The sequence below is a fragment of the Perognathus longimembris genome, chromosome 17 (assembly GCF_023159225.1).
Source record: "Perognathus longimembris pacificus isolate PPM17 chromosome 17, ASM2315922v1, whole genome shotgun sequence".
NCBI classification, from domain to species: Eukaryota; Metazoa; Chordata; class Mammalia; order Rodentia; family Heteromyidae; genus Perognathus; species Perognathus longimembris.
In genome coordinates, this window is record NC_063177.1 from 12,276,279 (window position 1) to 12,290,934 (window position 14,656).

The following is a 14,656-nucleotide window of genomic DNA, read 5'->3' on the forward strand; positions in this document are numbered from 1 at the left end:
GTGGTAGAGTGCTTGCCTAGCATGCACGAAGCCCTAGGTTCGATTCCTCAGCACCACATAAACAGGAAAAGCCAGAAGTGGTGCCGTGGCTCAAGTGGTAGAGCGCTAGCCTTGAGTACAGAGAGGCTCAGGGACAGAGCCCAGGCCCTGAGTTTAAGCCCCAGGAGTGGCAAAACAAAAAACAAACAAAAAAAAAAAAAACTGGTGCCAGTGGCTCAGGCACTGGTAGAAGGCTAGCCTTTACCCATAAAACTCAGGGACAGCACCTAGGCCCTGAGTTCAAGCTCCATGGGTGACCAAAAAAAAAAGGCAAAATAAGTCAACCGAGACCAGTGAGACACCCAAAGACCCCGGAGTAGGAAGTTTAGTCCCCCAGGGACAGTGGAGGAAGCTGTGTAACATAGGAGCCAGGGTAAGGCAGCTCTCCAAGAAGCTGCTGCTGTATTATATATTGCTTTGTGAGAGACTACCCCAAAATTTAGACATTGAGCCAGGCGCAGGGTTACAAACCTGTGGTCCCACCTATACTTGGGAACTTGAGGCAGGAGGAACACTTCAGCCAGGAGTTTGAGGTCATCAGCAAGATACCCTATCTCAAAATGGATAGATTAAACAAAAATAGCAGACATTTGTTGCTGAACCATCTCTTAGATCAGGAGTTGAGGGCATCCTACCTAGGCTGTCTCAAGATATTGGTCAGGACTACAAGCATGGGAAGGCTTGAGAAGAGGCCCAGCGATGGTAGCTTACCACCCCTGTAATCTTAGGTACTAAGGAGGCTGAGATCTGAGGATCATTGTTTGAAGCCAGTCAGTCAGGAACATCTGTGAGACTCTTATTTAAGGTTAAGTACCCCAAAAGTCAGAAACAGAGTTGTGGCTCAAGTGTTAGAACATTAGGTTTGAGCACCAAAGCTCAGGGACAGTGCCCAGGCCTGAATTCAAACCCCAGGACTGGCACCAAAAACAACAACAAAAAAAGGCTTGACAGAGCTTACAGATCCACTTCCAAAAGGGCACATTGCAGGTTGTTGGCAGGAGTCTCCAGAGGACTGCTGGACATCATAGCATGAAGCCAGCTTATCCCCAAAGCCAGGATACCTTTCATGACCTGGCCTCAAGTCACATAGCACTACTCTTGCCCTTCCATTAATCCTGTCAAACTCCAGTACTGGGGGTAGGGGATGGAGACCACCTAGGGCACAGATGCCAGGAAGCAAAGACAAGGGGGCTGTGTGGGAGGTTGGTTTCCACATGTGCTGAAGCAGGGGAAGAACGATGGGTAAATCTCTCAACATTTTGCTCCTCTTGCCCCTATTCTTGCTTCCATTAGCTGAGGCCAACTGGAAGCAGAGAACAGAGAAGCCAGTGACACTGTGCCAGAGCTCAGTCCTCAGCAGAGAATGGACCTTGGGAGGGAGTAAGCAGAGAACCAACATAGTCTATCTGGAACTGTGAGCAGTGCATACATAGTAAAAGGGTGGGGGTGAGTCAGTACCTAGTGAATGAATGAATGACTTAAGGACTGGATGAGGGAAGCCTTTGAGTGGAGGGCTATACTTATTGGAGTCCTGGGGGCTGTTACAGAAGTACCTGGGGAAGTCAAGGTGGCAGTAGGCATTGCTGGCTGACAGCTCACAGATGGAGTGATGTTGGGGGTAGTGGGTCTTCCCAGAGGGGGGGCCGCAGGTCTGCCTCAAGCATCTTCCAAAAAATCATGAGAAGTCCCTCAAACAGCCTTCCCCAAAACTTGCAGGCAGCATCACTGGGCAGGTGTGAGCAGTACCAAGTTCCCCTGTGCTGTGCCCTGCTCCTTCCCTCACCTTCCGATGCAAGCACACGAGAGTCTTTATTGCAAGCTCGAGCCTGGACTCACAACCATCATTGGTGCAGCGGATCTGTATTGAGAGCCCCGACCCTTCAACTAACAGAGTTTTCATAGGGTTGTCAGGGACATGCTGATTAGCTGAAGCTGGGGAGTTTACCACAAAAGGGAGTTGTTCATGCTACCAGGAATGGGTCTTTTTAACACATTGACCGCATTCCAGTACACTCCCTTTGTGTTGCTGAGTTGGTCAATCTTAGGTCAGGTTTAGCAAACCATTTATGAGAAATACATATTAAGCAAGGCAATGAAGCATATTGTAAGCTAGGGCATTTTAATTTTAACTTCTAGTAAAAATGGAATTGCTCTTGATTATTTTAGGCTGTATTTTGTTCAGGCTTCACAAGAGCATGCAACAAAGCAAGCGTGGCACAGATATAGGAAGTTGACACAGGGGGTAGAGCAAATAACAAACAAGTTAAGCAAGCCATTTACAGAAGCAGAATTTTGGGGTCAGGTTGACCTAATAAAAAAGATGGAGTCAGCTCTATTCCCCCCAACATTTCCTACCATATTTCTCTAATCAAGATGGAGTCAGCTCTACAACAGGTGCCAGGCCCCAGAGAGGCTGGAAGCATGTCTCAGGTTCCTGGAAGAGGGCAGGACATGTGTACCATGTAGTGCCTGTTGACACAAGGCTTCCTAGCCAACGCCACATCTGGGAAGAGACTATCTCCACATTAAGACCACACAGAGGCACTTCCTTATCCTCTTAGCTTCCTCTTTCCTTCCCCACCTTCCCCTGTTACTCTTGCTCAGGGCCCCAACCAGCCCTGTTCTTTGCAGGAAGAAGGCCTGGAGGAAACCTGGAAAGGGATTGAGTGGGGAAAACTTAAGACGGTTTCGCTGGAGGCTTTTCCACATGCAAATGATAGAAATACCTTGAATGAACCTATGCAGAAGACAAGATTTCTCACATGGAGGGCAGAGAGAGAGACAAAGAGTAGAGTGCCATGGTGATCGGGAACACCACAGCTCAGGGCCACCTGATGAGGTGTGGATTCTGATTCTACCTCACAAAGAGCCTGTTTGCCGGGTTTCCAGTTTAAATCCCTCGTAGTGGGTATTAGGATTGTTGTGAGTTCATACATGCAATACACACAGCAGATGATTAATGTACTGTAGCTCCAGAGCTGGGGATGTGGTTCAGTGGAAGGGGAACTCTCACTCCTACAAGATCAACTCCTGTTTAGTAGCAGTTCGGCTCTATTAAATATGTGTATCCATTGTTCTTTTTAGCCAGAGAAGAGGCTGAGGCTCTCTCAGTTTCTACACTTCATAGACATGCCTTGCTTTGGGCACAGCTGCCCCCTATTGGTAGAATGAATGCACTGATGCCCCTCCTATCTCTTTGTTCTCTTTTTCTTATGACTGGAAGGTTGAGGCTGTGGCTTTGGATACTCTGGGAAGTAACTGGAGAAGCCTAGGATGAGGAACTTCGTTTTGGGCTTCAGATCCGTTGATTTGGAAGACTGGCAAACATTAGGCCTTGGGGCATCAGAAATTGATGCTACCTGATCCCAAGGGTTCTTCTTGTCTGATCTTGGCTGCAGAAGGAAATCACCTGGGGAGCTGTTTAAACTTTTGGTGCCAGCCATGTGCTGATAGCTCATGCTTGGAGCCCTAACTATTCAGGAGGATGTGATTTAAGAATCACAGTCGAAGCCAGTCTGGGAAAACAAATGTATGAGACAATTAACCAACAAAAATTAATTGTTAATTTCCAGTTAACCAACAAAAAGCCAGAACTGGGAATGTGGCTCAAGTAGTGGAGTACCAGTTGTAAGCAGAAAAAGTTAATGCCCAAGTACTGGTTCAAGTCCTGAGTTCAAGTCCAAGTACTGGTTCAAAACAAAACACCTCTGCATTCCAACTGTCTCCACTACAATTCCAAGGTGGAGAACCACAGGTCTGGATTCTGTTGTCATATCTCATCCCCATATACCATTCTTTTAACTCTAAAATCAGCCTTTACCCAGCCCCCACCATTCCTCCACCTCCAAGTCTGGCGGGCTAAGGCCTCTCATTGGAGAGCAATTGGCCTACAGGGGTGTCTTATTGGCCATCCTGGTGCCAGGGCCCCATTTATTCCTTCTCTGTGCCTTCTCCATTTTCTGCCTGGGTAGTGCTCCCACTTCATCCTCTTTAGCTCAGTCCTTGGCCAGAGTTCATTCAAGTGCTGAGGGATGTGCCCAGCCCCATAACTAGTTGCATTCCCTACTGGAAGTCCCCAAAGCCTCTTAGATTGAGCATGGCCCCACATGAGCTGGGCATTCCCCACTTCTCTGGAGCTCCTTGCCTTCTGACCAGGTCCCCAGCCCAAAGCTTGGATCCCTTCACCCCCACCCTACCCACACCTTCATTTGGTGCACCGTCAGTTGAGTGTATGGGTACAGCCTCTTCTGTGGCAGATACCCTCTATACCTCCAACCAGGAGTCCGATGGAAGTCCCAAAAGATAAACCTCAGCCTGCCAAAGATTCACATCCCTTCCACTGACTCCCTAGCAGGCCCCATGATCTAACTTCTGCCTGAGTAACCTCCACCATTACCCATGTCCATCCCGTATGCCTAGGCTAAGCAAGAATCTAAGTCTAAGAATCCAAGGGTCTCCTGTAAATCAACCTCAAACAGTCTGAGGACTCCTTTGCCTCCTGGATCCCTGTCAGATCCTTCACTTCTTCAGACACTCGCCCTCATCCTCCCACCTCCTTTCTCTTCCCTTTCTTCTCTTGTCTTCCTATCAGCCCCAGGCCTCAGTTTCCTCCTGGATATAGGGAGGATGGTGCCAGGACTTACTGTTCTTGAATAGTATGGTAATTCTCCCACCCCACCCCCCCGCCATCAGTTGTGGGGCTTACCTCAGGACCTAGCCACTGTCTCTGAGCTCTTTTGTCTCAAGGCTATTCTTGTACCACTTTGAGCCACAGCTCCACTTCTGTTTTTCTCATAGTTCATTGGAGATAAGTGTCTCATGGCCTTTCCAGTCTAGTCTGGCTTTGAACCACATCCTCAGATCTCAGCCTCCTGAGTAGCTAGGATTACAGGCTTGAGCCACAAGTGTCTGGTACTATGGGAATCTTAGAAAGTGTGTATTTCTCTCCTCAATATTCATTGAACAAATGAGTGACAAATGCTCCTGGTTATTGGGGAGCAGTAGGGATCACAACAAACCATGGCAAAGGGGTCTGCTTCAGGCAGCCAAGTTGCCTGGAACCCAGACTTTTTATGTAAATCTCAAATTTTCAGTAATAGCAGTTAATTCACAAAAAGTAAAACCATTGTGCAGGGGCTGAGATATATATGCATATATCTCAATGGTTAAGTGCTTACTGGCCAGGCATAAGATCCTGGGTTCAGTCCTCAGCCACACACAGTCACTCACACACACAATAAAACCCTGTTTGCTTGCACTCCTGTTCATCTTTGTGATACTGTACTTTTCCCAAGGAACCAGGAGCCCTAGGGGTAGGGGCCTGTGCACCTCTAACTGCTCGGGTGAGGACTGTACCTGTGGTTGCCTCTGCAGGAAGGAGATGCCCTGGGCACCATGGAGAAGCTGTGCCGGCAGCTGACCTACCACCTCAGCCCCCATTCCCAGTGGAGACGCCACCGTGGGCTGGTGAAGAGGAAGCCACAGGCCTGGTGAGTCAGTCTCCTGTGGAGCATTCTTCTGCCTCAGCTCCTAGCTGTGATGCCCTGCTAGGGCAGGAGGCTAAAGGGAAGGGATGGAGCTAGAGGGAGTATCTGGGAAGCCTGCTTGAAGGAGGTGAGGGCAAGTGGAAGTTAAGGTCCAGGAGCACAGTCCCAGTGTGAGGAACTGGACATCCTATCTGATGTGTATGATGAGAGCTGGGTCAGGGAGAGAGAAGATGTGGAGTTCCTAATTGCTAGAGTACTAAAAGTGGGTGCTTCCAATACAACCTCTTGGTTCTCTGGGATGTTCTCCCAGGAGGACCCAGACCTCCTGGAATGTCTGGCCCATGCATCGGTGAACACCCTGTAGGATTCTGTGGCCTCTGAAGACTTTAGCAAGGGTTAGGGAGACATGAGTCGGAGCAGAGAAACAGGGAGCAACTTAGAAAGCAAGGGGCTGGGAGGTTGGAGGGTTTTCTGTAAATGACCCAGGGTAGAGTATCTGGCCTTCTGAGAGACTTTGGTAATAAGGCCTTGGTGCTGCTCATCCTTGTGGGCCCCTGAGACTGCCCTCCTACCTTATGGCCAAGAGCAAGTTCTGGTGCCTCCTTCTGGACACCTCACCTACAAAACTGAAAGACAGAATGGATCTTAGGGAGGCCTTCCCAGGCAGACAGAGGACTGAGGGCAAGGGCCATAGATAAGAACTGACAGGAATAGGAGAAGCCATGGGAGCTGGAATGCATGAGGCAGCTTGGTGAGCGAATGCTTCATTGTTACAAAGAGCTCTGTGGGGATGTAGAGACTGCTTCTGATGGCACACTCATGTAGGCCCGGTCCATTCTTTTTTCTTTCTTTTGCCAATCCTGGAGCTTGGACTCAGGGCCTGAGTGCTGTCCCTGGCTTCTTTTTGCTCAAGGCTAGCACTCTGCCACTTGAGCCACAGTATCACTTCTGGCCATTTTCTCTATATGTGGTGCTGGGGAATTGAACCCAGGGCTTCATGTATATGAGGCAAGCACTCTTTGCCACTAGGCCATATCCCCAGCTCCCCGGTCCATTCTTCATTGGGGACCCATGCAAATGAAGCCTGCTCATTGCCCTCAGGTAGTGTCTCATACGTAAAATCCCAACAGGGCACTGTTACCCCTTTGACCTCACTCTCCCTTACCCGTCACACTGGCCTTCCTGCTGGCTTACAAACACATTAAGCCTTCCACCCTCAGGGCCTTTGCACCTGTATTCCTCTATGAGAACCCTTACCAAACTCTGCTGACGGCCCACACTTTCTTGTCTTCAAGTCAACTCAGATATCACTTCCTGCTAGGAGTGGTGGCTCAAACCTATAATCCTAACTACTTGGCAGGTTGAGATCTGAGCACCACAGTTTGATTCCAACCTAGACAAGAAAGTCTGTGGGATTTATCTCCAGCTCACCACCAAAAAGCCAGGAGAGGAGCTGTGGCTCAAGTGGTAGAGTATGAGCCTGGAGCAAAAAAGCCAAGCAAATATGCATAGCCCAGTAGTGACACACACACACACACACACACACACACACACACACACACACACACACACACGGAGCAAAAAAGCCAAGCAAATATGCATAGCCCAGTACACACACACACACACACCCATGCCTTAGGAGATTAGGAGATTTATCTTCAAACTCCCTGGAACTCCTAATTATGGGCATAGATTCCCAGCTTCAGGAGACTTAGCTGATTCTACCAGGCACTTTGTGCCCTCTAGCAAAAACACTTGCTTTACAGTAGCCTATGAGCCTCTTCCACCCTCCTCCTTTCCCAGACTGGGGCCTCCTAGGGGCTAGCCTGGGCACTTGGGAATGCAGAAGAGCATCTCACCAGTGGGGACAGAGAAGGGCACACCCACCAGCAGTCAGTGCAGTTTGCGTTCTGGAGTAAGCAGATGACAGGGAGAGTGGGGAGGGACTGAGTCCTGAGGAGACAACTGATCCCACCAGGCCGGGCCCTGCGCCCTCCCCTGCCTGCTGTCCTAATGAGGAAGAGGAGCTTCAAAGAAGCCCCTGAGGTCCTTGTGCCTCTTAGAGAAGACTCGGCTGCCACTCAAGGGTAGCTCAGCCCAGGTGTCTGCAGACATCTTGACGGCTGCAAATGTTTGTTCACCATTCACCTGAAGAAGGCAATGTCCTGAATGCTTTGCATGTATTATTCTACATTTAAAACCCTTATATTGGGCTTGGAATGTGGCTTAGAGGTAGAGTGCTTACCTAGCATGCATGAAGCCCTGGTTTGATTCCTCAGTACCACATAAAACAGCAAAGCTGGAAGTGGCACTGTGGCTCAAGTAGTACAGTACTAACCTTGAACAAAGCTCAGTGACAGAGCTCAGGCCCCAAGTTCAAGCCCCAGGACTGGCAAAAAAAAAAACAAACCCAAAACACAAATCTACAACGCTAGCTTCTTTGTTTTTGCTGGTACCAAGGTTTGAATTCAAGGCCTCCCACTTGCTCTACCACTTGACACACGCCTCCAGCTTGGCTCTCGGCTTAAACTTTGCTTGTCCCTTCTTTCAGCCTCAAGGCTCTCCTGACTGGGAACCCTCCAGACAATACAGTAGATCTGTCAGGCATTCCACTGACTTTCCGGGACCTGGAGAGGGTGACCAGCTACCTGCAGCGCTGTGGGGAGCAGGTGGACAGTGTGGAGCTGGGCTTCACAGGCCTCACAGATGACATGGTCCTGCAGCTGCTGCCTGCACTCAGCACCCTGCCTCACCTCACCACACTAGCCCTCAATGGAAACCGGCTGACCCGGGCCGTGCTCCGTGACCTCACCGACATGCTGAAGGACCCCAGCAAGTTTCCCAATGTCACATGGATTGACTTGGGCAACAATGTGGACATCTTCTCACTGCCCCAGCCCTTCCTGCTCAGCCTGCGCAAGCGGTCTCCCAAACAGGGCCACCTACCAACCATCCTGGAGCTGGGGGAGGGTCCTACCTGTGGGGAGGAGGCCAGGGAAGGGACAATGAGCCAGGACTCTAGAGAGCTTCCTGTGGTACTTTCTGAAGACCAAGAGGGCAAGGAAACTGCAACTGAAACATGACCTTAAGGAGGGGCACCTCACCAGTCTTTGTGTAGCAGGAGGGCTAAGGCAGTTTGGGGATACTACTGGGGCTGAGGTTATGGCCACAAGAATCTACCGGACAGAAAGGCAGCCCACAGCACTGGAAGATCTGTAACACATCACTTCCCTTTGACCCACCCCTTAAGATACATGCCCCACCAGAGTACCTGCTTGGTGGCTCCAGGGGTCGATCCCTGGATTGAGACTCCAGGGTCCCCTCTGTAGCCCTCATCTTGACTTGTGGAGACAATGCCTAGAGCTTATCGAGCCTTCTCCCAGAATGGTGAGGCAACCTACATGGGACCCAAGACTTTGCAAACTTAATACATTAATCCTGAGGAATGAGGGTGGTGGACAGCCACCAAGTCTAAGCCAAGTGTGAACTTTACATTGGCAACATACTTAAACTCCATTTTGGGACTTATTCCCAGCCACCACCCTGCAGTGTTTAGTCCTAATAGCATGTTTAGGTCAAATTTACGTAGTTAGGAGAACCTGAAAATTCCTAGCTCTCATAAGACCATGTAGGCCAGTATTGAGCCTGGTTCCTTAATTGCAGACCTACTAGCTGGGTTTCAATCCCTTTTTCCTAAATTCCTCGCTGAAATGTACCTTTAGTTACATTGCTATTATCATACTATAGACCATAAACGTGAGCCCTGAGACAAATTGGAGAACTACACATACCTGCCTCTTACACAATACTAACATGGAGACCAGGAGCCAACCATTAAGCTCATTTAAGTGCTCAAAATTCTGTGAGCCAAGATCCTGCATGGGACAGAAGCTAGGGTCTGGGCATTGTGCTGATTAAGGGTTCTAAGTATAGGTGGAATGGAGCTGAGTTATGACTCATGCTAATGTGGGAGAGGAAGTGGATGCCTTAAGTGCTCTGGGAGACTTTTTGCACCCTCTCAAGTCTATAGTTGCTAAAACAGCTTAGACTGATCAAAAGTTTACAAGCTTAATCACTAGATTAACTGACAAGTTACTTTTTCTTCAAATATACATTTTTAAGAAGCATCAAAGAATCCTTTATTTCATACTAGTTTATGTTAGTTGCATAAAGACATTTCCAGGCTCAATGAAATGCAATGGTAAAATTTGTAAACAAAAATTTTTATTAAACGGTACAGAAGTTTGTTTTGGAGTATCTTAACAAGTGCAAGAAAATAGCAACCAGATAAAGCTGTTAAAGACCAGAGACAGGGTGAGCAGGCTCCTGCAAACATTGAAGCGGGATGGTTTCAAACTCCAAATCAATGCCAATTAGGGCTCCCCAGGATTGACCATCATATCTTGAGATATTTCCTGCAAAGAAAACTGCATTTTAGCCTTATTTTGGGGTGCAAGCAACAGGCATTCACTAAACCTAAAGGTACCTTCAGAAAACCATAGGCTCACCACTTTCAATCTGCCGGTAATTCCAGCTTTTTTGGGGTGATTTCATCATTTGATATCCTTTTCTTTAGATCAGTTTTGACCACTAGCTGCTTAGTCATTCCACCCAGAGATTCATCATGAGGACTTACCTCCTCCTAGACTGAGCTGAACTGCATGCAACTTTTCTCAAAATCCAAGGAATGGACAGCCACCTAAGTAAGAGGCAGAACCATTTCTGATGAGACTACTGTAAAGCCAACAAACAAAATGATCCTAACAGCCACTTAAGCCCCTATTATTTAAAAATCATAATCCTAATTATTCTAGAGTAAATTCTATCAGTCAATAGTTTGCCAGTCCTGGGGCTTGAACTCAGGGTCTGAGCACTGTCCCTGGCTTTTTGCTCAAGGATAGCACTCTATCACTTGAGCCACAGCGCCACTTCTGGCTTTTTCTATATATGTGGGGCTGAGGAATCGAACCCAGGGCTTCACATGTTCAAGGCAAGTAGTACTCTACCACTGGACTGTATCCCCAGCCAAGTTGATAGCTAAGATTTTTCACAAATTCAAGAAAACTATAGAGCACACAACTCAAAATGGGAACCTCTTCCTAACTACAACTGCATTCAGCGCTACATCCCCCCCCATAACCATTATCTTGTTAGTGGGGGTGTTGTCAGTAAAGGCCAAGGCTTACCTCATGGAAAGCGAGGGCCTCTGGTTCCAATCTTGGCTGGCTCCATTAGTCTGCAACCTGGACAAAGATAACTATGTCAAGAGTTCATATTAATGTAATCTGAGCACCAACACTAGTGGACTTGACTGCAATCAGCCAGGAGTAGTTATCGTCAGTTATCGCTTCTGACGGCACTTCCTACTAGTGATTTCATCAGAGCAGCCAAGCACCTCACACTTATACCAACCTCCAGATATCTGGGCACCTCAAATTGTCTTTAAAGATCAGTGGAGGAGAGGTTGGGGATATGGCCTAGTGGCAAGAGTGCTTGCCTTGTATACATGAGGCCCTGGGTTCGATTCCCCAGCGCCACATATACAGAAAACGGCCAGAAGTGGCACTGTGGCTCAAGTGGCAGAGTGCTAGCCTTGAGAAAAAAGAAGCCAGGGACAGTGCTCAGGCCCTGAGTTCAAGGCCCAGGACTGGCCAAAAAAAAAAAAAAGATCCGTGGAGGAACTCAAGGTGTCACCGTAACCCATTAGGTGCAACTACAGGACTGTGGCCATAGATCTCTACTTTTTATTTTAGAATCCACACTACGCTACATAACTATCTTTAATGCTATAGAAGAGTACAAAACACTTCGCTCACTGCTGCTTGGTCACTTGATCTTACCTCAAAATGACATGCTGCTGCAGTCTCCAACATTCCGCAGTAACCCACCTGAAACATGTAGAGAAGTGGTTTCGTACTAATCCCAGCAGTAAGATCCTATCTTAGAAACTGTCGAGGTTTGAACGACTGCATTCAGACAAACGTAGACGTCGTCAGTTCTCGCATCTGACGGCACTTCCTATTGCTAGTATCATCACCACAGCCACGCGGAACGGTTACAGCCCGTCCACGTGCGAGGGCCCCTAAGGCGACCCAAGCCTCCGGCGCGCGGACACCAACCTGCCCGATTTCCTCGGGTCTGCGCAGTCCTCATGGCGGGCGGGAAAATGGAGTCCTAGCCTTCGCGGATGCTGGACTCCGGCGGCGGAGGACCTGCTGGGAGAACACGACGGTGAGCCACGGGGAATGAGGCCCATGCGGCCTCCGAGATGCTCCAACCTCGGGCTTCAGGGAAGCCCACGGGGGCATAGCCACCTTTAGCTAAGCTGCCCCAGAAGCATCTTCCCAGTGGCGTGGCCCTCCCTCCTAACTTGTCCGTGCGGCTTGCAACCGCTTCCTCACATAAGAGAAACTCACCGGCATGATGGCACAGCCAAGAGACTCAGCCGTCTGCGGTCCCAGCTCTTAAAGTGTCGGAATAGCCCACTTTTCACGTGAGGGAGGGTGACACTGGCAAAGACTCACGGGAACTTCTGGCCCATTTAGCGATACAGATTCCCCGGTATCAACCGAGATACACCCCCATCCTGTTGAGCCATTGGTATCTCCCACACTCCAGAGAATTCTGGGTAAGGGAAAGCTTGCGGTGAGCTCCAAAGCGCCTGGTGCCGGTTGGCCCTTGATTTTCCCGTGTGTCTCCCGGAAATCCTTAGTCCCTTGTGAGCTCAAGTGGAAAATGGAGACGCGAGCGCCCTAGAAGAAGGTTGTTCGAAGTCTTGCATAAGATAACATAAGAGAAATTGCAGAATCAGGGCATGCAGCATTTAGGATTAGTAGCTGCTGGCCAGTCTCCAGTGGCTCTGTTCTGCCCAAGTCCTAGAAGACCACGGAGAGCCGGACATTCCAAAATGCAAAAGCAAGGCTTTATTCAGGAGAGCTGCAGCCGGGACCTTGTCCTACAGTCCTTGTCCTACAGTCCGACACAGCGGAGGTTAGGAGGAAGGCCATGAGCAGAGTTTTACATGGGTATTTAAAGGAAAAAAAACCACAAAGTTACATAAACCAGAAGTGCAAACAGGGTTGGGGTGCGAGGACAAATCTTATTGGCTCGGGGCTAAGGGTTCTCTAAAATTGGTCTGAGGATATTCCAGGGCAGTCAACATAACTGGAACGTTCCCAAACTGGTTGGGCCATCCGGGAAATGGGTTTTTATGGTCGCTTGGTTTCGGCACAAACACCTTTATTCCTGGAATCTGTACAATTTCTGGCTAGTTTCACCATTAACAGGCCATTTCCCGGGTTTTATGTATGTGCTGGGTTATTCTTAGCTTAACACAAACAAGATGGTTGCAGCCTCAAGATGGAGTCATCGTAGTTCTTCAGCTCACACCTGTAATACTAGCTACTCAGGAGGCTGAGATCTGAGGATCAGGGTTCGGAGCCAGTCCGAGCAGAAAAGTCTGCTCCCCCTCACACTCCCCCCACTCCCACCCCCCAAAAAGATATCCAGAGATAGCGGGACAGATTGCTTGCTTTGTATGCTTGCTTGCCAGATTTTTGGCAGATTGTTTACTCTTCTACACAAAGGTAAATTTTGCCTTGCTGAGGGGGGAAAAAAAGCCAGAAGTGGAGCTGTGGCTTGAGTGGTAGAGCATTAACCTTGAGCAAAGACAGCTCAAGATCAGCTCCCAGGCCTTGAGTTCAAACACCAGTACTAGCAAGGAAAAATAAATAAATAATAGAAGAGGGGCTGGGAATACAGCCTAGTGGTAGATTGCCAGCCTCTTATACATGAATCCCTGGGTTTGATTACTCAGCACCACATATATAGAAAAAGGCCCGAAATGGCGCTGTGGCTCAAGTGGCAGAGTGCTAGCCTTGAGCAAAAGAGAAGCCAGGGACAGTGCTCACACCCTGAGTCCAAGCCTCAGGACTGGCAAAAAAAAAAAAAAAAAAAATAGAAGAAAGAAATAGTAAGAACTCCTAAGCCTAATGGCGTTTTGTCAACTCTCTTGCCCCTATTTCAAAATATCTGCAATATCCACTGGTCACTTTCTTTAGAAAGACCGTTAGAAAACAAGTGAAAGTCTTAACCAAATCCACTTCTATCCTGTCCTCCCTTATTATTCCCCCTTTCCTGGTCTGATCCCTTACTTAGACTCCTCTATCCTGAACCTGCTTCACCAGCAATGGGGAATTCCCTCCACTGATGCTCTCTTTTGGGCATATGAATATGTTCAGGTTTCTCCTACTTAAAAATACCTAGCCTGAGGTCCAGTGGTGATGCTCTGTGGCAGAGCACTTGCCCATTATGCATAGACCCTAGCTCTTATACCTAGCAGAAAGAAAAACTAGTCTGCATACACAAATGTACCAAGAAAAAGCAATTCATTTTGACATGAGAATTGGAAGGAGAGTCATGAGACCAGTCTCAGAAATCTGGGATTTTTTTTTTTGCCAGTCCTGGGCCTTGGACTCAGGGCCTGAGCACTGTCCCTGGCTTCTTTTTGCTCAAGGCTAGCACTCTGCCTTGAGTCACAGCGCCACTTCTGGCCATTTTCTGTATATGTGGTGCTGGGGAATCGAACCCAGGGCTTCAAGTATACGAGGCAAGCGCTCTTGCCACTAGACCATATCCTCAGCCCTAGGAATTTTTTTTTATTAGTTTCTTTAGGCTTGTACTGGGGCCTCATGTTCTCATTCAGTTTTTCACTCACTGTGCTCTGCTACTTAAACCACATCTCCAGTTCCAGCTTTCTGCTGGCTCATTGGAGATAGAACCTTTCAGATGTGTATGGCCAAGCTGGTTTACAACTGAGATCTTCAGATTTTAGCCAGCAGAAGAGCTGGGTTTTTAGGCATGAGCCATGTTCTCCCTCTCCTCTAAGACGTAGAAGAGGAAGGCTTCTAGCAAAAACCAAATTAAGTGATCGAAATGAGTCCCCTCAGATTGCATTAAGAATTTAGTGAAGAGCTGGGAATATGGCCTAGTGGTAGAGTGCTTGTTTTGTGTGCATGAAGCCCTGGGTCCCAATTCCTTAGCAACACAGAAGTGGCACTGTGGCCCAGGTGGTAGAATGCTGCTAGCCTTCAGCACACGTGGCAGGGCGGGGGGGGGGGGGGGGGCGGTCT

At 48.5% G+C, this 14,656-nt stretch overlaps 1 protein-coding gene, 1 long non-coding RNA gene and 3 other non-coding genes across 8 annotated transcripts in view; 1 reads left to right on the forward strand and 4 right to left on the reverse strand.

Moving 5' to 3' along the window:
• Lrrc75a (leucine rich repeat containing 75A) overlaps nt 1–8,784 on the forward strand; it is a 41,946-nt gene extending 33,162 nt beyond the window's left edge. For 2 of the 3 annotated variants that reach the window (XM_048365488.1, XM_048365490.1), the window contains 2 exons: nt 5,413–5,528; nt 8,077–8,784. In XM_048365488.1, the coding sequence (XP_048221445.1) occupies nt 5,413–5,528; nt 8,077–8,608 (648 nt within the window). In that variant the 3' untranslated portion in view covers nt 8,609–8,784. The remainder of the gene's footprint in view (nt 1–5,412; nt 5,529–8,076) is intronic. The other variant, XM_048365489.1, reaches the window with a different exon arrangement.
• Nucleotides 8,785–9,639: 855 nt separating this feature from the next.
• Nucleotides 9,640–11,956, reverse strand: LOC125365434. 2 transcript variants are annotated; one of them, XR_007213699.1, is made up of 6 exons: nt 11,942–11,956; nt 11,645–11,740; nt 11,366–11,413; nt 10,712–10,768; nt 10,162–10,224; nt 9,640–9,940 (listed from the first exon to the last, which is right to left on the reverse strand). It is a non-coding gene; the product is annotated as an uncharacterized LOC125365434 (long non-coding RNA). The 2 variants fall into 2 exon arrangements; XR_007213700.1 differs by having other exon boundaries at nt 10,712–10,782.
• LOC125366607 lies at nt 10,012–10,084 on the reverse strand. Its single transcript, XR_007213902.1, has one exon. It is a non-coding gene; the product is annotated as a small nucleolar RNA SNORD65 (small nucleolar RNA).
• Nucleotides 10,841–10,911, reverse strand: LOC125366590. The gene has a single exon (XR_007213886.1). It is a non-coding gene; the product is annotated as a small nucleolar RNA SNORD49 (small nucleolar RNA).
• On the reverse strand, nt 11,496–11,566 carry LOC125366591. Its single transcript, XR_007213887.1, has one exon. It is a non-coding gene; the product is annotated as a small nucleolar RNA SNORD49 (small nucleolar RNA).
• Nucleotides 11,957–14,656: the final 2,700 nt, after the last annotated feature.